The sequence below is a fragment of the Salmo salar genome, chromosome 12 (assembly GCF_965601325.2).
Source record: "Salmo salar chromosome 12, fSalSal1, whole genome shotgun sequence".
Classification (NCBI taxonomy): domain Eukaryota; kingdom Metazoa; phylum Chordata; class Actinopteri; order Salmoniformes; family Salmonidae; genus Salmo; species Salmo salar.
The window spans coordinates 96794246-96820400 of record NC_138302.1 but is presented as its reverse complement, the minus strand read 5'-3'; the positions used below and the strand labels follow the sequence as shown (position 1 = coordinate 96820400).

Sequence of the window (26155 nt, the reverse complement as noted above, 5' to 3'; positions counted from 1 at the left end):
ATGTAGGTAGAGTTATTAAAATGACTATGCATAGATGACAACAACAGAGAGTAGCAGTGGTGTAAAGGGGGGGGGGGGCACTGCAAATAGTCTGGGTTGCCATTTGACTACATGTTCAGGAATCTTATGGCTTGGGGGTAGAAGCTGTTTAGAAGCCTCTTGGACCTAGACCGCTTGCCGTGTGGTAGCAGAGAGAACAGTCTATGACTAGGGTGGCTGGAGTCTTTGACAATTTTTAGGGCCTTCCTCTGACACCGCCTGGTATAGAGGTCCTGGATGGCAGAAAGCTTGGCCTCAGTGATGTACTGGGCCGTTCGCACTACCCTCTGTAGTGCCTTGCGGTCAGAGGCCGAGCAGTTGCCATACCAGGCAGTGATGCAACCAGTCAGGATGCTCTCGATGGTGCAGCTGTAGAACCTTTTGAGGATCTGAGGACCCATGCCAAATCTTTTCAGTCTTCACTCTCCTCTTGATTTTTGGTGATGTGGACACCGAGGAACTTGAAGCTCTCAACCTGCTCCACTGCAACCCTGTCGATGAGAATGGGGGCGTGCTCGGCACTCTTTTTCCTGTAGTCCACAATCATCTCCTTTGTCTTGATCACGTTGAGAGAGGTTGTTGTCCCGGCACCACACAGCCAGGTCTCTGACCTCCTCCCTATAGGCTGTCTCGTTGTGGTCGGTGATCAGGCCTACCACTGTTGTGTCATCGGCAAATTTAATGATGGTGTTGGAGTCGTGCCTGGCCGTGCAGTCATTATAATTGTTACTGTGTTCTCATTGACAGTGGTGTAAAGTACTTAAGTAAAAATACTTTAAAGTACTACTTAAGTCGTTTTTTGCGGTATCTGTACTTTACTTTACCATTTATATTTTTGACAACTGAGTTTTACTTCACTACATTCCTAAACAAAATAATGAAGTTTTTACTTCATACATTTTTCCTGACACCCAAAAGTACTCATTACATTTTGAATGCTTGACAGGAAAGGAAAATAGTCCAATTCACTCACTTATTAAGAGAACATCCCCAGGGCCTCATTTATAAAAAATGTATTAGATTTATACTTGAACTTAGTCATAAGATCATTTCCGACGGTGTGCTTACGTTCGATTCATAAAAGATACTGAGCATAAAAAACCTTGCTTACTCCGGTTCGAAGAAGCCCATTTGTAATTTACGCACCTGTCATCTATAAATCTCAAATTAACTTAAAATTGATGGCACCTAAACGTTCCTTACAATCAGTGATTTCCCCTTCTAGAATGCTAGCACAAATGAGGGTTTAGTCAGGAATAGCCATGGACCAAAAGAGAAAAGCAAACGTTCTGGAAGACGAGATCAAGGCGATGGTAGAGGAGATTGAAGACAGGCAACACGTATTATTCGGTGGACTAAATAGTGGGTTGACAAACAGCGCTAAACAGGTAGTTTGGGAGTGTGTCGGAAGAAAATAATATCCATACATAACCAGCAGCAAAATCACTGACGTCAAGTCTAGACTCTGAGTAGAGATAAGATCATTTCAACGTCAACGTCAGGTTTTTATAAATAACTACTTATAGGTGGTTTTTCTTGCGTAAATCATACTTATGATCAAAATTGATCGTAAGCCCGTTTTATAAATGAGGCCCCAGGTCATCCCTACTGCCTCTGATCTGGCAGACTCACTAAACACAAATGCTTAGTTTGTAAATTATGTCTGAGTGTTGGAGTGTGCCCCTGGCTATCCGTAAATGAGCAAAAACAAGAAAATTGTGCCGTCTGGTTTACTTAATATTTATTTTTATTTTATTTCACCTTTATTTAACCAGGTAGGCAAGTTGAGAACAAGTTCTCATTTACAATTGCGACCTGGCCAAGATAAAGCAAGCAATATAAGGAATTTGAAATGATTTATACTTTTACTTTTGATACTTAAGTATATTTTAAAACCAAATACTTTGAGACTTTTACTCCAGTAATATTTTACTGGGTGACTTTCACTTTTACTCGAGTCATTTTCTATTAAGGTATCTTTACTTTTACTCAAGTATGACAATTGGATATTTTCCCACCATTGCTCATTGGTCGTTCATTCTGACACAGGTGCGAATGCTTTTACCTAATTGAAGGAACATGTCTTTTTAACCTGTGTGTCAGCTGTATTTCCTCCAATCATCTACTGCCAATGGCTTTACTTACTCTGCAGTTTTAAAGTAGATTAAGTCATTTTTAACCTTTTTACCTCATTTCTCGTTTTTTAAGCCTTTTAAGTGTTAGAGTAGGTCAACTCTTTTTTTTACAAGCAGGGTTTAACAGGGTTGTGGACGGTCAATTCCATTTAATCTCTTAGATTATTATTTTTTTTTTTTAATCTCTTGAATATTCTGTTTTCGATGCTAACACTGGAACTTGGCTCCAGTAGTGGGTCTGTATGAGATTTGGGGCTATATTTAGGGTAAGATTTAGGGGAGATAGTTACCCAGAGAAAATCTCTGTATCCGTAGTAGTAAAGCCAGTCATGAACCACCACGTTCCAGGTCCTGTAGTAATTGGCAAACGATGTCGAGTTCCACCAGTCCTGCAGAACAAAAAGGATGAAAATGATTTCATTTGGTTCTATGGCATTTTAAATAGTGGCAGGAGTTTTTCCTGGTCTGATTATAACAGACAGTGTGTTACAGAGGTATTACATGTAGACTATTTGTGTGTGTGTGTGTGTGTGTGTGTGTGTGTGTGTGGGGGGGGGAAGTTATACCTTATAGAACATCCTGTCTGCAAAGCGTAGCATCTCAGCAAAGGCGTTTAGCCAGCAGTGGAGGAAGGCAAAAAACGCCAGCAGTAGCAATAACATACCTGGGAGAAGGGGAGGGAGAAGAGGGGGTGGGAGAGAAGGGAGGATAGGGAGAGGAGGAGAGAGAAGGTGGAGAGGGAGGATGGGGGGAGAGAGAGAGAAGGTGGAGAGGGAGGATGGGGAGAGGAGGAGAGAGAAGGTGGAGAGGGAGGATGAGGAGAGAGAGAAGGTGGAGAGGGAGGATGGGGGGGAGAGAGAGAGAAGGTGGAGAGGGAGGATGGGGAGAGGAGGAGAGAGAAGGTGGAGAGGGAGGATAGGGAGAGGAGGAGAGAGAAGGTGGAGAGGGAGGATGGGGGAGAGAGAGAGAAGGTGGAGAGGGAGGATGGGGGAGAGAGAGAAGGTGGAGAGGGAGTATGGGGAGAGGAGGAGAGAGAAGGTGGAGAGGGAGGATGGGGGAGAGAGAGAGAAGGTGGAGAGGGAGGATGGGGGAGAGAGAGAAGGTGGAGAGGGAGGATGGGGGAGAGAGAGAAGGTGGAGAGGGAGGATGGGGGAGAGGAGGAGAGAGAAGGTGGAGAGGGAGGATGGGGGGGAGAGAGAGAAGGTGGAGAGGGAGGATGGGGAGAGGAGGAGAGAGAAGGTGGAGAGGGAGGATGGGGGAGAGAGAGAAGGTGGAGAGGGAGGATGGGGGAGAGTGAGAGAAGGTGGAGAGGGAGGATGGGGGAGAGAGAGAAGGTGGAGAGGGAGGATGGGGGAGAGAGAGAAGGTGGAGAGGGAGTATGGGGAGAGGAGGAGAGAGAAGGTGGAGAGGGAGGATGGGGGAGAGAGAGAGAAGGTGGAGAGGGAGGATGGGGGAGAGAGAGAAGGTGGAGAGGGAGTATGGGGAGAGGAGGAGAGAGAAGGTGGAGAGGGAGGATGGGGGAAAGAGAGAGAAGGTGGAGAGGGAGGATGGGGGAGAGAGAGAAGGTGGAGAGGGAGGATGGGGGAGAGAGAGAAGGTGGAGAGGGAGTATGGGGAGAGGAGGAGAGAGAAGGTGGAGAGGGAGAGGAGGAGAGAGAAGGTGGAGAGGGAGGATGGGGGGGAGAGAGAGAGAAGGTGGAGAGGGAGGATGGGGAGAGGAGGAGAGAGAAGGTGGAGAGGGAGGATGGGGGAGAGAGAGAAGGTGGAGAGGGAGGATGGGGGAGAGTGAGAGAAGGTGGAGAGGGAGGATGGGGGAGAGAGAGAAGGTGGAGAGGGAGGATGGGGGAGAGAGAGAAGGTGGAGAGGGAGTATGGGGAGAGGAGGAGAGAGAAGGTGGAGAGGGAGGATGGGGGAGAGGAGGAGAGAGAAGGTGGAGAGGGAGGATGGGGAGAGGAGAGAGAGAAGGTGGAGAGGGAGGATGGGGGAGAGAGAGAGAGAAGGTGGAGAGGGAGGATGGGGGAGAGAGAGAAGGGGGAGAGGGAGGATGGGGGAGAGAGAGAAGGTGGAGAGGGAGTATGGGGAGAGGAGGAGAGAGAAGGTGGAGAGGGAGGATGGGGGAGAGGAGGAGAGAGAAGGTGGAGAGGGAGGATGGGGGAGAGGAGGAGAGAGAAGGTGGAGAGGGAGGATGGGGAGAGGAGGAGAGAGAAGGTGGAGAGGGAGGATGGGGAGAGGAGGAGAGAGAAGGTGGAGAGGGAGGATGGGGGAGAGGAGGAGAGAGAAGGTGGAGAGGGAGGATGGGGAGAGGAGGAGAGAGAAGGTGGAGAGGGAGGATGGGGAGAGGAGGAGAGAGAAGGTGGAGAGGGAGGATGGAGGAGAGAGAAGGTGGAGAGGGAGGATGGGGGAGAGGAGGAGAGAGAAGGTGGAGAGGGAGGATGGGGAGAGGAGGAGAGAGAAGGTGGAGAGGGAGGATGGGGAGAGGAGGAGAGAGAAGGTGGAGAGGGAGGATGGGGGAGAGAGAGAGAGATTTACCACCGCTCTACCAGAACATACTCCAGTAACTCAACTTATCTGACTTGTCCACTTACCTCACAGTAAGAAACTCGACAACCTACTGACACATCGGGTCACAACCATAAACTCAGAGGTTGTATTGGTATTATTATCCCATTAATGCTAGTTCCTGTCACAGCCTAGGGAATAGACTGGAGACACCATAGATAAAGAACAGTGTGTTATCTCTCTGGGAGACAAACCTCCCTGTCGTTCATAGTAAATAGATCACCTGTAGATCTATAGAATCGCGCTGCAATGTAGAGCAGCCGCTTTTACTTTTTTTGGCGATGATGATCCTATGACCTGAAAAGAGCTTCTGAACATCAGAACAGAGGACGTACTGCTCACCCCGGACCAGGCCCTGATCCCAGAGACTCGGAAAAGATAACAGGCGACGTGTGAGAGGCCGACGTGCCGGCACCCTGACAAAACTACATCGGCAAGGACATAAAACTGCCTCTAGCCTCCGTTCTACTGGCGAACGTACAATCACCGGAGAAAAAACTGGACGAGCTCCGTTCGAGACTATCCTATCAACGAGACCTGAAGGACTATAATATTTTATGTTTCACGGAGTTGTGGCTGAACAAGGACATGGATAATTTACATCTAGCTGATTTTTCTATGCATCGGCAGGACAGAATGGCAGCGTCGGGTAAACTCGAGGGGAAGAGTGTGTCTCTTTGTTAACAACAGCTGGTGCGCGATCTCTAATATCAAGGTACCGCTCGCCTGAGGTAGAGTACCTCATGATAAGCTGTAGACCGTACTATTTACCAAGAGAGTTTTCATCTATATTATTTGTAGCTGTCTATTTACCGCCGCAGACCGATGCTGGCACTAAGACCTCCCTCAACGAGCTGTAGAAGGCCATAAGCAAACAGGAAAATGTTCATCCAGAAGCGGCGCTCCTAGCGGACGGTGATTTTTAGGCAGAAAAACTGAAATCCCTTTTACCTCATTTCTACCAGCATATCAACTGTGCAACTAGAGGCGAAAAAACTAGATCAGCTTTACTCCACACACAGAAATGCATAGAAAGCTCTGCCTCGCTCTTCATTGGGCAAATCGTTTATTTAAATTTTATTTTACCTTAATTTAACTAGGCAAGTCAGTTAAGAACAAATTGTTATTTACAATGAAGGACTACCCCGGCCAAACCCTAACCAGAACGACACTGGGCCAATTGTGCGCTTCCCTATGGGACTCCCAATCACAGTCGGTTGTGATACAGCCTGGAATCGAACCAGGGTCTGTAGTAACGCCTCTAGCATTGAGATGTAGTGCCTTGTACCTCTATCCTCCTGATTCCTGCTTACAAGCAAAAACTTAAACCGGAAGTAACAGTGACGCTCTCAAGGCAGAAGTGGTCTGATAAAGCGAATGCAAAGCTACAGGACTGTTTTGCTAGTACAGACTGGAACATGTTCCATCCGATGGCATTAAGGAGTTTACCTCATCAGTAACAGAGTTCATGAATAAGTCCCCACAGTGACCGTACGTACATTGCCCAACCAGAAGCCATAGATTACAGGCAACATCCGCACTGAGCTAAAGGCTAGAGCTGATTACCGGACGTGAACTCAGACCGTGCACTGACCAGCTGACAAGTGTCTTCACTGACATTTTCAACCTCTCCCTGACACAGTCTGTAATACCTACTTGTTTCAAGCAGACCACCATAGTCCCTGTGCCCATGAACGCCAAGGTAGCCTGTCTAAATGACTGCTGCCCAATACCACTCACATCTCTAGCCATGAAAACATTGAAAGGCTGGTAATGGCTCACATCAACACCATCATCCCAAACACCCTGGACCCACTCCAATTCACATACCGCCCCAACAGATCCACAGATGATGCAATTTCTATTGCACTCCACACACTGCCCTTTCCCACCTGGACAAGAGGAACACCTACGTGAGGATGCTGTTCATTGAATTAGGCTCAGCATTCAACAACATAGTGCCCTCCAAGCTCATCACTACGCTAAGGACCCTGGGACTGAACACTTCCCTCTGCAACTGGATCCTGGACTTCCTGACGGGCCTCCCCCAGGTGGTGAGGGTAGGCAACAAAACATCCACCTCGCTCACCCTCAACACGGGGGCCCCTCAGGGGTGTGTGCTTGGTCCCCTCCTGTACTCCCTGTTCACGCACGACTGTGTGGACAGCACGACTCCATTGCCACCATTAAGTTTGCCAACGACTTGACGGTGGTAAGCCTGATCACCAACGACGATGAGACAGCCTATAGGGAGGAGAACGGAGACCTGGCAGTGTGGCGCCAGAACAACAACCTCTCCCTCAACGTCAGCAAGACAAAGAAGCTGATCATGGACTACTAGGAAACGGAGGGCCGAGCATGCCCCAATTCACATCAATGGGGCTGTAGTGGAGCAAGTTCCTCTTTGTCCACATCACTAAGGATCAATTATGGTCCACACACACCAACACAGTCGTGAAGAGGGCACGATAACGCCTCTTCCCCCTCAGGAGGCTGAAAAGATTTGGCATGGGACCTCAGATCCTCAAAAAGTTCTGCAGCTGCACCATTGAGAGAATCTTGACTGGTTGCATCACCGCCTGGTATGACAACTGCTCGGCCTCCAACCGCAAGGCGCTACAGAGGGTAGTGCGTACGGCCCAGTACATCATTGGGGCCGAGCTCCCTGCCACCCAGGACCTCTATACCAGGCGGTGTCAGAGGGAGGCCCTAAAAGTTGTCAAAGACTCCAGCCACCCAAGTCATAGACTGTTCTCTTTGCTACCGCACGGCAAGTGGTACCAATGCACCAATCTGGAACCAACAGGACCCTGAACAGCTTCTACCCCCCAAGCCATAAGACTGATAAATAGTTAGTCCGGGTAACTATTTTGTTAACTATTTAACTATCTGCATTGACCCATTTTCCACACATTTTTTGGACTCATCACATACGCTGCAGCTACTGTTTATTATCTGTCACTTTATTCTTAGTTATATATACATATCTACCTCAATTACCTCGTACCCCTACACATCAACTCAGTACTGGTACCCCTTGTATATAGCCAAGTTATAGTTACACATTGTTTATTTATCATCACTTTATTATTAAGTGTTTCATTTTCTATCATTTCTCTGTTTTCTTTCTCTCTCCATTGTTGGTAAGGGTCCGTACATATTTCACTGTTCGTCTAGACCTGTTGTTCACAAAGCATGTGACAAATCCATTTAGATTTGATCTTCAACCTCTAGCCTAACAAACTAGAACTTTGTCAGTAAGCCTTCTGTCTAGTACATTCTGTCTAGTACATTCTGTCTAGTACATTCTGTCAGTAAGCCTTCTGTCTAGTACATTCTGTCTAGTACATTCTGTCTAGTACATTCTGTCTAGTACATTCTGTCTAGTACATTCTGTCAGTAAGCCTTCTGTCTAGTACATTCTGTCTAGTACATTCTGTCAGTAAGCCTTCTGTCTAGTACATTCTGTCTAGTACATTCTGTCAGTAAGCCTTCTGTCTAGTACATTCTGTCAGTAAGCCTTCTGTCTAGTACATTCTGTCTAGTACATTCTGTCTAGTACATTCTGGGTCCTACTCCCTGATAAGTTCACATTGGATAAGGTTGCCGTCAAAGATCTTTCCTCCTTAAATAAAGGTTTAAAAAAGTGCAAACACCATCAGGGCACCACAGTTCACTCTGGGGCTCCCGAGTGGCTCAGCGGTCTGAGGCTCTGCATCTCAGTGCTTGAGGCGTCACTACAGACAACGTGGTTTGAATCCAGGCTGTATCACAACCGGCTGTGATTGGGACTCCCGTAGGGCGACGCACAATTGGCCGAGCGTCGTCCGGGGTTTGGCCGGTGTAGGCCGTCATTGTAAATAAGAATTTGTTTTTAACTGACTTGCCTAGTTAAATAAAGGTTAAAAAAAATCATAAAAATTCAACACTCCCAATTAGAATACAGGCTACATTCTTCTACTGATGTGGCTTGATATATATATATATATATATATATATATATATATATATATATATATATATACACACATTTGACTGACGAATTACCTGGAAGTGTAGCATGGAACAAGGCCAGAACCAGTGTTCTGGTGCTGAAAGGCGTGTTGCTGTCATTCATGAAGACAGGGATGCACAGTCTCACCAGGATAAAGTAACCATAGAAAAGACAGCCCAGAATCTGTGTGAAGGACAGGAGGGATACAGGTTGAGGATACATGGAAAGTCACCCATGGCAAGCCTGGTACCAGATCTGTTTGTGCGGTCTTGCCAATTCCCATGGCTAACCATGGCAGAGGAATCTGAGTTCAGAGTTCAGAATTATAAAAACAAAAGATACTACACAGTATACACAATAACATACTGTACATACTGATAAGATTAAAGATAACAATACAATTCTAGTATAGCTTGGAGATCTGAACGATACTGGTAGGTCAATGACCTGCTACTGGAACAATACTGACCCACAGGCAGCATTCAACACCTCTACCAACAGAGGGCGAATAAGGGGAGTCTCTCCCTTACTATATAAAGCAAATTGGGCTCTGGAAAAACACTTTACAGTATAAAATCAAATCGATTATTTATTATTAGGCTGAATACGTTCACGGATTATATTCAAAATAGACTAAAACATGAACTGTATATCTACAGCAGACAATACAGACAATCTATCATTAAGATTAGAAGTAGGAAAATAACGCACCTTAGCAAACGTTACGCCAACATAGTTCCATCTAATGTGTGGGTTTCTGGGGTAACACTCTCTGTAGATGAGGGTGGGAGCAAAGAGGAAATAGAGGTAGCTCGAGAACGTTGGGAACCTGGGAAACTCTCCCCTGGGACCCTCTCCTGAGAAACACAATGATGTCATTAGTCAGGCAGTATTGTCTGTTGAGGTGATGTCATATATAAGTGATGTCATATCAATATAGGGCTTAGTTTATCTTGGTCAGGCCACATGGTCAGGAAAAAAATCCTGGCACTAAGGTTCTACTGTATATGCCACCTCTATAAACACTTTAGACAAGGTTCTGAGGTTCAATATGTCAGCTCTATAAACACTTTAGACAAGGTTCTATGTGTCACCTCTATAAACACTTTATACAAGGTTCTATATGTCACCTCTATAAACACTTTAGACAAGGTTCTATATGTCACCTCTATAAACACTTTAGACAAGGTTCTGAGGTTCTATATGTCACCTCTATAAATACTTTAGACAAGGTTCTGATGTTCTATATGTCACCTTTATAAACACTTTAGACAAGGTTCTGAGGTTCTATATGTCACCTCTATAAACACTTTAGACAAGGTTCTGAGGTTCAATATGTCAGCTCTATAAACACTTTAGACAAGGTTCTATGTGTCACCTCTATAAACACTTTATACAAGGTTCTATATGTCACCTCTATAAACACTTTAGACAAGGTTCTGAGGTTCTATATGTCACCTCTATAAATACTTTAGACAAGGTTCTGATGTTCTATATGTCACCTTTATAAACACTTTAGACAAGGTTCTGAGGTTCTATATGTCACCTCTATAAACACTTTAGACAAGGTTCTATATGTCACCTTTATAAACACTTTAGACAAGGTTCTGAGGTTCTATATGTCACCTCTATAAACACTTTAGACAAGGTTCTGAGGTTCTATATGTCACCTCTATAAACACTTTAGACAAGGTTCTGAGGTTCTATATGTCACCTCTATAAACACTTTAGACAAGGTTCTGAGGTTCTATAAGTCAACTCTATAAACACTTTAGACAAGGTTCTATATGTCACCTCTATAAACACTTTAGACAAGGTTCTGAGGTTCTATATGTCACCTCTATAAAGACTTTAGACAAGGTTCTGAGGTTCTATATGCCACCTATATAAACACTTTAGACAAGGTTCTGAGGTTCTATATGTCACCTCTATAAACACTTTAGACAAGGTTCTGAGATTCTATATGTCACCTCTATAAACACTTTAGACAAGGTTCTGAGGTTCTATATGTCACCTCTATAAACACTTTAGACAAGGTTCTGAGGTTCTATATGTCAGCTCTATAAACACTTTTGACAAGGTTCTGAGATTCTATATGTCACCTCTATAAACACTTTAGACAAGGTTCTGAGGTTCTATATGTCAGCTCTATAAACACTTTAGACAACGTTCTGAGATTCTATATGTCACCTCTATAAACACTTTAGACAAGGTTCTGAGGTTCTATATGTCACCTCTATAAACACTTTAGACAAGGTTCTGAGGTTCTATATGTCACCTCTATAAACACTTTAGACAAGGTTCTGAGGTTCTATATGTCACCTCTATAAACACTTTAGACAACGTTCTGAGGTTCTATATGTCAGCTCTATAAACACTTTAGACAAGGTTCTGAGGTTCTATATGTCACCTCTATAAACACTTTAGACAAGGTTCTGAGGTTCTGACACTACAATGACAGTTTGACTCATCATGGTCAGTTGAATGCACTGAATATCTCCAATATAAATGTAATTGTCATTGGGTGGTTGTTTCTGTGCCATTACATACATTATATTATATTACATTTATATTATCCTTACCTTCCTTTGTCTTGTGTTTTAGGATGACTGGGACATTTTCTCGGATGAAAGAGTAGCTTTTCATCAGGAAACGGATCTGAACAGGGGAGAGAGACAACACGTAAACGTTATACAAGGCAAATGGAGCCAGCTAAGGCAATTAAACAAATCAATCGTGACAAATGAATGACTGTAACTTGTTACATTGACATCCACACCTTAGATGAATCAAGGGATTGGAATAGAATTGTCCTTGTGAGAGTTATTGCCAGACCTGGGTTCAAATAGTTTTTGAAATCTTTCAAATACTTTTAGCCTTTTCTTTAGCCTGCCTGGAGAGCCAGATAAACAGGGCTGATCTTTTGTAACGATTCGATTGGTTCCCTTGCACCAGTTAATGTCAATCAAGTTCAGTTAAATTATTTGAAATGATTTCAAATAGTATTTGAACCCAGGTTTGGTTACTGCATCCAAAGTCTCATTTGTTCTCCTGCCAATTCTAAAAAGGACTCTATAAAAAAAGATAACAAATGACCAAGCTAGTCATCCAGCGGATTTATTAAATCAACCTTTCTTTATTGACAATGTCAGCGTGGAGATAAGAGGAGCAGGGCAGAGATGGGACGAGTCCAATCCAGTTAAATATAAACACTGTCACAACAAGCAGCGATGGGACGAGTCCAATCCAGTTAAATATAAACACTGTCACAACAAGCAGCGATGGGACGAGTCCAATCCAGTTAAATATAAACACTGTCACAACAAGCAGCGATGGGACGAGTCCAATCCAGTTAAATATAAACACTGTCACAACAAGCAGCGATGGGACGAGTCCAATCCAGTTAAATATAAACACTGTCACAACAAGCAGCGATGGGACGAGTCCAATCCAGTTAAATATAAACACTGTCACAACAAGCAGCGATGGGACGAGTCCAATCCAGTTAAATATAAACACTGTCACAACAAGCAGCGATGGGACGAGTCCAATCCAGTTAAATATAAACACTGTCACAACAAGCAGCGATGGGACGAGTCCAATCCAGTTAAATATAAACACTGTCACAACAAGCAGCGATGGGACGAGTCCAATCCAGTTAAATATAAACACTGTCACAACAAGCAGCGATGGGACGAGTCCAATCCAGTTAAATATAAACACTGTCACAACAAGCAGCGATGGGACGAGTCCAATCCAGTTAAATATAAACACTGTCACAACAAGCAGCGATGGGACGAGTCCAATCCAGTTAAATATAAACACTGTCACAACAAGCAGCGATGGGACGAGTCCAATCCAGATAAATATAAACACTGTCACAACAAGCAGCGATGGGACGAGTCCAATCCAGTTAAATATAAACACTGTCACAACAAGCAGCGATGGGACGAGTCCAATCCAGTTAAATATAAACACTGTCACAACAAGCAGCGATGGGACGAGTCCAACCCAGTTAAATATAAACACTGTCACAACAAGCAGCGATGGGACGAGTCCAACCCAGTTAAATATAAACACTGTCACAACAAGCAGCGATGGGACGAGTCCAATCCAGTTAAATATAAACACTGTCACAACAAGCAGCGATGGGACGAGTCCAATCCAGTTAAATATAAACACTGTCACAACAAGCAGCGATGGGACGAGTCCAATCCAGTTAAATATAAACACTGTCACAACAAGCAGCGATGGGACGAGTCCAATCCAGTTAAATATAAACACTGTCACAACAAGCAGCGATGGGACGAGTCCAATCCAGTTAAATATAAACACTGTCACAACAAGCAGCGATGGGACGAGTCCAATCCAGTTAAATATAAACACTGTCACAACAAGCAGCGATGGGACGAGTCCAATCCAGTTAAATATAAACACTGTCACAACAAGCAGCGATGGGACGAGTCCAATCCAGTTAAATATAAACACTGTCACAACAAGCAGCGATGGGACGAGTCCAATCCAGTTAAATATAAACACTGTCACAACAAGCAGCGATGGGACGAGTCCAATCCAGTTAAATATAAACACTGTCACAACAAGCAGCGATGGGACGAGTCCAATCCAGTTAAATATAAACACTGTCACAACAAGCAGCGATGGGACGAGTCCAATCCAGATAAATATAAACACTGTCACAACAAGCAGCGATGGGACGAGTCCAATCCAGTTAAATATAAACACTGTCACAACAAGCAGCGATGGGACGAGTCCAATCCAGTTAAATATAAACACTGTCACAACAAGCAGCGATGGGACGAGTCCAATCCAGTTAAATATAAACACTGTCACAACAAGCAGCGATGGGACGAGTCCAATCCAGTTAAATATAAACACTGTCACAACAAGCAGCGATGGGACGTGTCCAATCCAGTTAAATATAAACACTGTCACAACAAGCAGCGATGGGACGAGTCCAATCCAGTTAAATATAAACACTGTCACAACAAGCAGCGATGGGACGAGTCCAATCCAGTCAAATATAAACACTGTCACAACAAGCAGCGATGGGACGAGTCCAATCCAGTTAAATATAAACACTGTCACAACAAGCAGCGATGGGACGAGTCCAATCCAGTTAAATATAAACACTGTCACAACAAGCAGCGATGGGACGAGTCCAATCCAGTTAAATATAAACACTGTCACAACAAGCAGCGATGGGACGAGTCCAATCCAGTTAAATATAAACACTGTCACAACAAGCAGCGATGGGACGAGTCCAATCCAGTTAAATATAAACACTGTCACAACAAGCAGCGATGGGACGAGTCCAATCCAGATAAATATAAACACTGTCACAACAAGCAGCGATGGGACGAGTCCAATCCAGTTAAATATAAACACTGTCACAACAAGCAGCGATGGGACGAGTCCAACCCAGTTAAATATAAACACTGTCACAACAAGCAGCGATGGGACGAGTCCAATCCAGTTAAATATAAACACTGTCACAACAAGCAGCGATGGGACGAGTCCAATCCAGTCAAATATAAACACTGTCACAACAAGCAGCGATGGGACGAGTCCAACCCAGTCAAATATAAACACTGTCACAACAAGCAGCGATGGGACGAGTCCAACCCAGTCAAATATAAACACTGTCACAACAAGCAGCGATGGGACGAGTCCAATCCAGTCAAATATAAACACTGTCACAACAAGCAGCGATGGGACGAGTCCAATCCAGTCAAATATAAACACTGTCACAACAAGCAGCGATGGGACGAGTCCAATCCAGTTAAATATAAACACTGTCACAACAAGCAGCGATGGGACGAGTCCAATCCAGTTAAATATAAACACTGTCACAACAAGCAGCGATGGGACGAGTCCAATCCAGTTAAATATAAACACTGTCACAACAAGCAGCGATGGGACGAGTCCAATCCAGTTAAATATAAACACTGTCACAACAAGCAGCGATGGGACGAGTCCAATCCAGTTAAATATAAACACTGTCACAACAAGCAGCGATGGGACGAGTCCAATCCAGTTAAATATAAACACTGTCACAACAAGCAGCGATGGGACGAGTCCAATCCAGTTAAATATAAACACTGTCACAACAAGCAGCGATGGGACGAGTCCAATCCAGTTAAATATAAACACTGTCACAACAAGCAGCGATGGGACGAGTCCAATCCAGTTAAATATAAACACTGTCACAACAAGCAGCGATGGGACGAGTCCAATCCAGTTAAATATAAACACTGTCACAACAAGCAGCGATGGGACGAGTCCAATCCAGTTAAATATAAACACTGTCACAACAAGCAGCGATGGGACGAGTCCAATCCAGTTAAATATAAACACTGTCACAACAAGCAGCGATGGGACGAGTCCAATCCAGTTAAATATAAACACTGTCACAACAAGCAGCGATGGGACGAGTCCAATCCAGTTAAATATAAACACTGTCACAACAAGCAGCGATGGGACGAGTCCAATCCAGTTAACTATAAACACTGTCACAACAAGCAGCGATGGGACGAGTCCAATCCAGTTAACTATAAACACTGTCACAACAAGCAGCGATGGGACGAGTCCAATCCAGTTAAATATAAACACTGTCACAACAAGCAGCGATGGGACGAGTCCAATCCAGTTAAATATAAACACTGTCACAACAAGCAGCGATGGGACGAGTCCAATCCAGTTAAATATAAACACTGTCACAACAAGCAGCGATGGGACGAGTCCAATCCAGTCAAATATAAACACTGTCACAACAAGCAGCGATGGGACGAGTCCAATCCAGTTAACTATAAACACTGTCACAACAAGCAGCGATGGGACGAGTCCAATCCAGTTAAATATAAACACTGTCACAACAAGCAGCGATGGGACGAGTCCAATCCAGTTAAATATAAACACTGTCACAACAAGCAGCGATGGGACGAGTCCAATCCAGATAAATATAAACACTGTCACAACAAGCAGCGATGGGACGAGTCCAATCCAGTTAAATATAAACACTGTCACAACAAGCAGCGATGGGACGAGTCCAATCCAGTTAAATATAAACACTGTCACAACAAGCAGCGATGGGACGAGTCCAATCCAGTTAAATATAAACACTGTCACAACAAGCAGCGATGGGACGAGTCCAATCCAGTTAAATATAAACACTGTCACAACAAGCAGCGATGGGACGAGTCCAATCCAGTTAAATATAAACACTGTCACAACAAGCAGCGATGGGACGAGTCCAATCCAGTTAAATATAAACACTGTCACAACAAGCAGCGATGGGACGAGTCCAATCCAGTTAAATATAAACACTGTCACAACAAGCAGCGATGGGACGAGTCCAATCCAGTTAAATATAAACACTGTCACAACAAGCAGCGATGGGACGAGTCCAATCCAGTTAAATATAAACACTGTCACAACAAGCAGCGATGGGACGAGTCCAATCCAGTTAACTATAAACACTGTCACAACAAGCAGCGATGGGACGAGTCCAATCCAGTTAAATATAAACACTGTCACAACAAGCAGCGATGGGACGAGTCCAATCCAGTTAAATATAAACACTGTCACAACAAGCAGCGATGGGACGAGTCCAATCCAGTTAAATATAAACACTGTCACAACAAGCAGCGATGGGACGAGTCCAATCCAGTTAAATATAAACACTGTCACAACAAGCAGCGATGGGACGAGTCCAATCCAGTTAACTATAAACACTGTCACAACAAGCAGCGATGGGACGAGTCCAATCCAGTTAACTATAAACACTGTCACAACAAGCAGCGATGGGACGAGTCCAACCCAGTTAAATATAAACACTGTCACAACAAGCAGCGATGGGACGAGTCCAATCCAGTTAAATATAAACACTGTCACAACAAGCAGCGATGGGACGAGTCCAATCCAGTTAAATATAAACACTGTCACAACAAGCAGCGATGGGACGAGTCCAATCCAGTTAACTATAAACACTGTCACAACAAGCAGCGATGGGACGAGTCCAATCCAGTTAACTATAAACACTGTCACAACAAGCAGCGATGGGACGAGTCCAATCCAGTTAAATATAAACACTGTCACAACAAGCAGCGATGGGACGAGTCCAATCCAGTTAAATATAAACACTGTCACAACAAGCAGCGATGGGACGAGTCCAATCCAGTTAAATATAAACACTGTCACAACAAGCAGCGATGGGACGAGTCCAATCCAGTTAAATATAAACACTGTCACAACAAGCAGCGATGGGACGAGTCCAATCCAGTTAAATATAAACACTGTCACAACAAGCAGCGATGGGACGAGTCCAATCCAGTTAAATATAAACACTGTCACAACAAGCAGCGATGGGACGAGTCCAATCCAGTTAAATATAAACACTGTCACAACAAGCAGCGATGGGACGAGTCCAATCCAGTTAAATATAAACACTGTCACAACAAGCAGCGATGGGACGAGTCCAATCCAGTTAAATATAAACACTGTCACAACAAGCAGCGATGGGACGAGTCCAATCCAGTTAAATATAAACACTGTCACAACAAGCAGCGATGGGACGAGTCCAATCCAGTTAAATATAAACACTGTCACAACAAGCAGCGATGGGACGAGTCCAAACAGGATCAGTTCTCTACTTTGACTCGTATAATATGAGATGTTGTTGATGCTTGTGTCTATATTCATCACTGTCTTTACCTAGTTACTAAACTTTCCACTATCAGACAAATCTCCACCATACACGCCTATCAGACAGATCTCCACCATACACCCCTATCAGACAGATCTCCACCATACACCACTATCAGACAGATCTCCACCATATACCCCTATCAGACAGATCTCCACCACACACCCCTATCAGACAGATCTCCACCACACACCCCTATCAGACAGATCTCCACCATACACCCCTATCAGACAGATCTCCACCACACACCCCTATCAGACAGATCTTCACCACACACCCCTATCAGACAGATCTCCACCATATACCCCTATCAGACAGATCTCCACCATACACCCCTATCAGACAGATCTCCACCATACACCCCTATCAGACAGATCTCCACCATACACCCCTATCAGACAGATCTCCACCATACACCCCTATCAGACAGATCTCCACCATACACCCCTATCAGACAGATCTCCACCATACACCCCTATCAGACAGATCTCCACCATACACCCCTATCAGACAGATCTCCACCATACACCCCTATCAGACAGATCTCCACCATACACCCCTATCAGACAGATCTCCAACATACACCACTATCAGACAAATCTCCACCATACACCCCTATCAGACAGATCTCCACCATACACCCCTATCAGACAGATCTCCAACATACACCACTATCAGACAGATCTCCACCATACACCCCTATCAGACAGATCTCCACCATACACCCCTATCAGACAGATCTCCACCACACACCCCTATCAGACAGATCTCCACCACACACCACTATCAGACAGATCTCCACCATACACCCCTATCAGACAGATCTCCAACATACACCCCTATCAGACAGATCTCCACCACACACCCCTATCAGACAGATCTCCACCACACACCACTATCAGACAGATCTCCACCACACAGCACTGTAGGTACACACATCCATCCATACCTCTTCGAGTAATTCCAAATTATATAGTGTTGACTTTACTATACAATGTTATCCATACCTGTTCCAGTATGATGATGAATCGTGAGGCTGGAGGCAGCTGGTAGTGAAAGACCACGTATATAGGGAGAACCCCCAGTACAGCGGCCTGCAAGGCGGAGAGCACCAGCCCAGCGCCCACCGACAGTACCCCCTGTACCGGGCTGCGATGGTAGAGAGTCCCCCAGAGAGCCAGGGCATAGTAGGGCACGGCCAACGTGTAGCTGAACATCAACAGCCAGGCCAAAGCTACTATATGTAGTTTCCCAAAGGCATAGGACAACAGGTCAAACTCCAGCACCAGTCTGGGGATAGAATTGAATAGAATATATTGAAATGTGAATATAATGGATGCTTCAAAAACCTTAGTAAAGTCTGAAGCTTATCGTATGCTTCCCAGTCTAAACCTTTGTCTGTGATTGGTCAACAGTACTACTCCTAGTTAGGAGCGGGAACGTGAAGTGTTTGTTGTCATTCCACAAGAGATGCTAAGTTTTTTATGCATTTTTTTTTTACTTGAGATATACTACACTAAACATCTTAGTTAGATGTAAAATTGCCAGATTAAGACCTCCTCGGTAAAAAAACATAAACAACTATTGACAGATTTCTTGATTTATCTTAGATTAATTCAGACTATTTTGAGGAAGTCTTTCTGGCTATGATGTCGCTACAGTGGCTCAAGAGGGACAAACAACAGTAATATTGCTGTGTTTCAAGCGAAGGTCTTTAGGGAGTATGCGATCACAGGCGGTCGCTTCGACCTAGACGAGTTCTGCTAGGAGCAAACCCAACCTGTGTATGCGGACGCCTTTACCATTCTTGAAAAGTAACACTAAAAGTGTGTGCGGTGTGTCAGAGTTTCCTTGGAATCTCAGCAGCAGCAGAAACTTCCTGAAGGTAGAATGGAACTGTCTAGGCAGGCAGGTGGTGAGGTGGCATGAAGGGAGACAGAGGAAGATAGAAGGATGAAGGAAGACAGAAGATGAGAGGAGGGGAGGAGGAGGAGAATGAAGGGAGACAGAGAAATAGGGCAGGAGGATGGATCAAGGGAGACAGCATCATCCCGAATACCCTAGACCAAATCCAATTTACATACTGCCCCAACAGATCCACAATCTCAATCGCACGCCACGCTGCCCTTTCCCACCTGGACAAAAGGAACACCTATGTGAGAACGCTATTCATTGACTACAGCTCAGCGTTCAACACCATAGTGCCGGGGCATGCTCATCACTATGCTAAGGACCCTGGGACTAAACACCTCCCTCTGTAACTGGATCCTGGACTTCCTGATGGGCCACCCCCAGGTGGTAAGGGTAGGCAACAACACGTCTGCCACGATGATCCTCAACACTGGGGCCCCTCAGGGGTGCGTGTTTAGTCCCCTCCTGTACTCCCTGTTCACCCACGACTGCGTGGCCAAACACAACTCCAACACCATCCTTAAGTTTGCTGACGACACAACAGTGGTAGGCCTGATTACCGACAACGATGAGACAGTCTATAGGGAGGAGGTCAGAGACCTGGCAGTGTGGTGCCAGGACAACAACCTTTCCCTCAATGTGAGCAAGACAAAGGAGCTGATCGTGGACTACAGGAAAAGGCGGGCCGAACAGGCCCCCATTAACATCGACGGGGCTGTAGTGGAGCGGGAAGAGAGTTTCAAGTTCGTTGGTGTCCACATCACCAACGAACTGTCATGGTCCAAACTCACCAAGACAGTTGTGAAGAGGGCACGACAAAGCCTATTCCCCCTCAGGAGACTGAAAAGATTTGGCATGGGTCCCCAGATCCTCAAAAAGTTCTACAGCTGCACCATCGAGAGCATCCTGACCGATTGCATCACCGCCTGGTATGGCAACTGCTCGGCATCTGACCATAAGGTGCTACAGAGGGTGGTGCATACGGCCCAGTACGTCACTGGGGCCAAACTTCCTGCCATCCATAACCTATATACTAGGCGTGTCAGAGGAAAGCCCAAAAAATTGTCAAAGACTCCTAGCCACAAAGCCCCCCACCCATTTGTTATTTACACTGCTGCTACTCTGTTTATTATCTATACATAGTCACTTTACCTACTACAAATTACCTCGACTAACCTGTACCCCCGCACATTGACTCGGTACCGGTAACCCCTGTATATAGTCTCGTTATTGTTATTTTATTGTGTTACTTTTTATTATTTTTGACTTTAGTTCCTTTGGTAAATATTTTCTTAACTCTTTCATGAACTGCATTGTTGGTTAAGGGCTTGTAAGTAAGCATTTCACGGTAAGATCTACACCTGTTGTATTTGGCGCATGAGACAAATAATGTTCGATTTGATTTGATTTAATATGTGAAACTTACTCCTTAGCCTGATGTGTCCCCGATTGCGTCAACGAATAGCTAGGTTTTTGCGTGACGCGACTGGTAAGACGCTTCGGGAGGGCGGTCACACGTGCTTGCAAGGCAGCGGTCCTGTGTTTGAGCCTCGGTGTGAGCTGAATCAGGAGAAAGGGCAACCCGCTAAGCAAGCAGCGTGACGTCATTTCCGTACGCACGCACCCACACACACATGCAAACACACACACACACACACACACCTGCCCTGGTCGATGTAGTCCACAGCCAGTGTACTGATGATGAAGAGGAAGAGCACTGAGATGAACATGTGGTAGATGGTCCGAATGTGGTTGATCTCGAACAGATCACTGTGGAGGAACACACACAGGATTCATCTAACTAGCATATACAGTATTACATTATTCTGACAGGATTCAGCTCAAACAGCTCAAACAAACAAACACAGGACACTAGACAGGAAATGAATGTTTTGTCCAGCAGAGAGGATGTACTGTCCATACACGACACCATTGATTGATTAATACAATGGTGTTGCATGATAGCACAATATTGTGTCATGTGAACAGTACATCCTCTCTAGTGGAACGTGTACAAAACATTAAGTTCATGTCTCGTGTCCTGTGTTTGAGCCGTTTGAGATTAATCCCATCATACAATGGTGTTGCATGATAGATAAGCTTACTTAGAGTACACACACTAGGTAAACTTAAACTAGAGGTACAATAAACTAATCCACAATGACAAGTTAAAGAGGATTCATATGTAAATACATGATGGACCTACATTATAATATAGCTAATGGATCAGGACCAGTCCCACTCATAACTGAATAGAATGAACTAACTACCTAAACATCTGTTTAAATCAATTCAATGAACTAACTACCTGAACGTCTGTTTAAATCAATTCAATGAACTAACTACCTGAACGTCTGTTTAAATCAATTCAATGAACTAACTACCTAAACGTCTGTTTAAATCAATTCAATGAACTAACTACCTGAACGTCTGTTTAAATCAATTCAATGAACTAACTACCTAAACGTCTGTTTAAATCAATTCAATGAACTAACTACCTGAACGTCTGTTTAAATCAATTCAATGAACTAACTACCTAAACGTCTGTTTAAATCAATTCAATGAACTAACTACCTGAACGTCTGTTTAAATCAATTCAATGAACTAACTACCTAAACGTCTGTTTAAATCAATTCAATGAACTAACTACCTAAACATCTGTTTAAATCAATTCAATGAACTAACTACCTAAACGTCTGTTTAAATCAATTCAATGAACTAACTACCTAAACGTCTGTTTAAATCAATTCAATGAACTAACTACCTGAACGTCTGTTTAAATCAATTCAATGAACTAACTACCTAAACGTCTGTTTAAATCAATTCAATGAACTAACTACCTGAACGTCTGTTTAAATCAATTCAATGAACTAACTACCTAAACGTCTGTTTAAATCAATTCAATGAACTAACTACCTGAACGTCTGTTTAAATCAATTCAATGAACTAACTACCTAAACATCTGTTTAAATCAATTCAATGAACTAACTACCTAAACGTCTGTTTAAATCAATTCAATGAACTAACTACCTAAACGTCTGTTTAAATCAATTCAATGAACTAACTACCTAAACGTCTGTTTAAATCAATTCAATGAACTAACTACCTAAACGTCTGTTTAAATCAATTCAATGAACTAACTACCTAAACGTCTGTTTAAATCAATTCAATGAACTAACTACCTAAACGTCTGTTTAAATCAATTCAATGAACTAACTACCTGAACGTCTGTTTAAATCAATTCAATGAACTAACTACCTGAACGTCTGTTTAAATCAATTCAATGAACTAACTACCTGAACGTCTGTTTAAATCAATTCAATGAACTAACTACCTAAACGTCTGTTTAAATCAATTCAATGAACTAACTACCTGAACGTCTGTTTAAATCAATTCAATGAACTAACTACCTAAACGTCTGTTTAAATCAATTCAATGAACTAACTACCTGAACGTCTGTTTAAATCAATTCAATGAACTAACTACCTAAACATCTGTTTAAATCAATTCAATGAACTAACTACCTAAACGTCTGTTTAAATCAATTCAATGAACTAACTACCTAAACGTCTGTTTAAATCAATTCAATGAACTAACTACCTAAACGTCTGTTTAAATCAATTCAATGAACTAACTACCTAAACGTCTGTTTAAATCAATTCAATGAACTAACTACCTAAACGTCTGTTTAAATCAATTCAATGAACTAACTACCTAAACGTCTGTTTAAATCAATTCAATGAACTAACTACCTAAACGTCTGTTTAAATCAATTCAATGAACTAACTACCTGAACGTCTGTTTAAATCAATTCAATGAACTAACTACCTGAACGTCTGTTTAAATCAATTCAATGAACTAACTCCAGAATGTTTATGTTTAAATCAATTAAATGAACTAACTCCAGAATGGAACGTCTGTCCATAAATACTTTTCCATCCTTTTCCGTGTGGGTTCTGAAATGAATAAAGAAGTTGAAATCAACATGAGAAGATCAACAGCTATAGTCACTTTCATACAAACATCTACAGGTACCTTCATGGACATAGCAGGGAGTTGACTAGGAGAAACTGGGCCCTACCTCACACATAGATTCTGAACTGTGTGTTGTCATCCATACAACATGGTACAGTACAGTATGGTACATTACAGTACAGTATGGTACAGTACAGTATGGTACATTACAGTATAGTATGGTACAGTACAGTATGGTACATTACAGTACAGTATGGTACAGTACAGTATGGTACAGTACAGTATAGTACAGTACAGTACAGTATAGTACATTACGGTACAGTACAGTATGGTACATTACAGTACAGTATGGTACAGTATAGTACATTACAGTACAGTATAGTACAGTACAATATAGTACATTACAGTACAGTATGGTACAGTACAGTACAGTATAGTACAGTACAGTATGGTACAGTACAGTATGGTACAGTACAGTATAGTACAGTACAGTATGGTACAGTACAGTATGGTACATTACAGTACAGTATGGTACAGTACAGTATGGTACATTACAGTACAGTATGGTACAGTACAGTATGGTACATTACAGTACAGTATGGTACAGTACATTATGGTACATTACAGTACAGTATGGTACAGTACAGTATAGTACATTACAGTATAGTACAGTACATTATAGTACATTATAGTACAGTATGGTACATTACAGTACAGTTTAGTACAGTACAGTATAGTACATTACAGTACAGTACAGTATAGTACATTACAGTATAGTGTAGTGTAGTACAGTATAGTACATTATAGTATAGTACATTACAGTACAGTACATTACAGTATAGTATAGTACATTACAGTAGAGTACAGTACAGTGTAGTGTAGTACAGTATAGTACAGTACAGTATAGTACAGTACAGTACAGTGCAGTATAGTACATTACAGTACAGTATAGTACAGTACAGTATAGTGTAGTGCAGTACAGTGTAGTACAGTACAGTGTAGTACATTACAGTATAGTACAGTGTAGTACAGTGTAGTGTAGTACAGTGTAGTACATTACAGTATAGTATAGTACATTACAGTATAGTACATTACAGTACAGTATAGTACATTACAGTATAGTACAGTACAGTATAGTACAGTGTAGTGTAGTGTAGTACAGTACAGTACATTACAGTATAGTACAGTGTAGTGTAGTACAGTACATTACAGTATAGTATAGTACATTACAGTACAGTATAGTACAGTACATTACAGTACATTACAGTACAGTACAGTACATTACAGTACATTACAGTACAGTATAGTACATTACAGTACAGTGTAGTGTAGTGTAGTACAGTGTAGTACATTACAGTACAGTGTAGTGTAGTACAGTATAGTACATTACAGTACAGTATAGTACATTACAGTACAGTATAGTACATTACAGTATAGTACATTACAGTATAGTACATTACAGTACAGTATAGTACAGTGTAGTGTAGTACAGTACAGTACATTACAGTATAGTATAGTACATTACAGTATAGTACAGTACAGTACAGTGTAGTGTAGTACAGTATAGTACATTACAGTACAGTATAGTACATTACAGTATAGTACATTACAGTATAGTACATTACAGTACAGTGCAGCATTATCAAAGCTGTCCTAACCTGTGTGAGTTGTCGTTGTTGTTAGTGGCGGTGACGTGGTTGTTGCCATGGTTCCCGTTCTGTGTGAATGTCTGGACAGATTCAGTCAGGGCTTTGTCTAGCAGGTCACTAAGTTGCCCCTGAATCTGGTCCAGCACCTTACTCTTTATTCGCTGCACAGGACACACACACACACACACACACACACACACACACACACACACACACACACACACACACAGAGCGTAGTTTGATAGGTTAGCACATACAGACAGAGTACTTTACTTTGCTTGATAAGTGACATCTAGGTGCAATAAGAGACCTCAGTGTACTGACCTCCACGTGCCTCTTCCACTGTATCAAATCCTCAGCATGCTTCTCCGCTGCATACAGAAATAAACAGTTACGGTAGCTAGCCTACTGGAATATCTATTACATACAGGATGTGATCAATCTGTGATGATGATGATGAGGCCTCTGCGTTGACTAACTCCTCACCATGGTTAGTGACCTCACCACTGGAGACGGCGCTGTTGGCGTTGTTAACGTTTCGGTGCACCAATCTGGTGGCTGTCTCTGTGGCCGTGGTGTCTCCAAGTCTGTTGCTGTCTGTCGTCATGGCACCTCTGGGTCAAGACGCAGGGATGGGTTCTGTACAGGTATCGCCCTGCTGGAGGAACCTGTTGGAGAAACACGTTAGAATAGAACATTTGCATGGGTGAAGACAGCACCTGTTACAGACCAAACCCATTGACTGGAATCTCCTATAGCTTTTAATAAAGTGTAGTACTCAAATATAAACACCCTTGTACTTGTAGCCTGCGAATCTTGTGAAAATAAAAAGTTAAAAACCCATATCTAAAGCATAAATAACCAGAAAGAGAAGATAAAGATATAGGGACAGGTCCTACGGGATCCTATCTCTAGCAGTTCTGTACTGTAGTAATCAACATTTAAAAATTAATAGATTTTGTAGACAGTTTAATTATTTCGACCTCCCCTACTGTTCATTGTAAGAGGAAGTGTCAACTCTAATATAGTATTTTAGCTATAATGGGGTATGTTAGCAACTGGATTACTTTTTCTGTTGTAATGCTATTCTACACATTTTTCCATTGAGCTGCCATTTTTTTTGGGGGGGGGCTTATTTGGCATGGAGATGAGAGACAATTTAGTATTTGGGT

General features: G+C 43.1%; 1 protein-coding gene across 2 annotated transcripts in view; it reads right to left on the bottom strand.

The window, feature by feature from the left end:
• Positions 1–26155, bottom strand: part of soat2 (sterol O-acyltransferase 2) — a 36856-nt gene that overhangs the window by 5430 nt on the left and 5271 nt on the right. The window contains exons 2-12 of one of the 2 annotated variants that reach the window (XM_045691934.2): positions 25470–25651; positions 25308–25354; positions 24993–25144; positions 23262–23315; positions 21022–21129; positions 18456–18738; positions 11309–11384; positions 9438–9583; positions 8780–8909; positions 2741–2838; positions 2465–2563 (exon numbers count right to left, since the gene is read on the bottom strand). In XM_045691934.2, the coding sequence (XP_045547890.1) occupies positions 2465–2563; positions 2741–2838; positions 8780–8909; positions 9438–9583; positions 11309–11384; positions 18456–18738; positions 21022–21129; positions 23262–23315; positions 24993–25144; positions 25308–25354; positions 25470–25590 (1314 nt within the window). In that variant the 5' untranslated portion in view covers positions 25591–25651. The remainder of the gene's footprint in view (positions 1–2464; positions 2564–2740; positions 2839–8779; positions 8910–9437; positions 9584–11308; positions 11385–18455; positions 18739–21021; positions 21130–23261; positions 23316–24992; positions 25145–25307; positions 25355–25469; positions 25652–26155) is intronic. The other variant, XM_045691935.2, reaches the window with a different exon arrangement.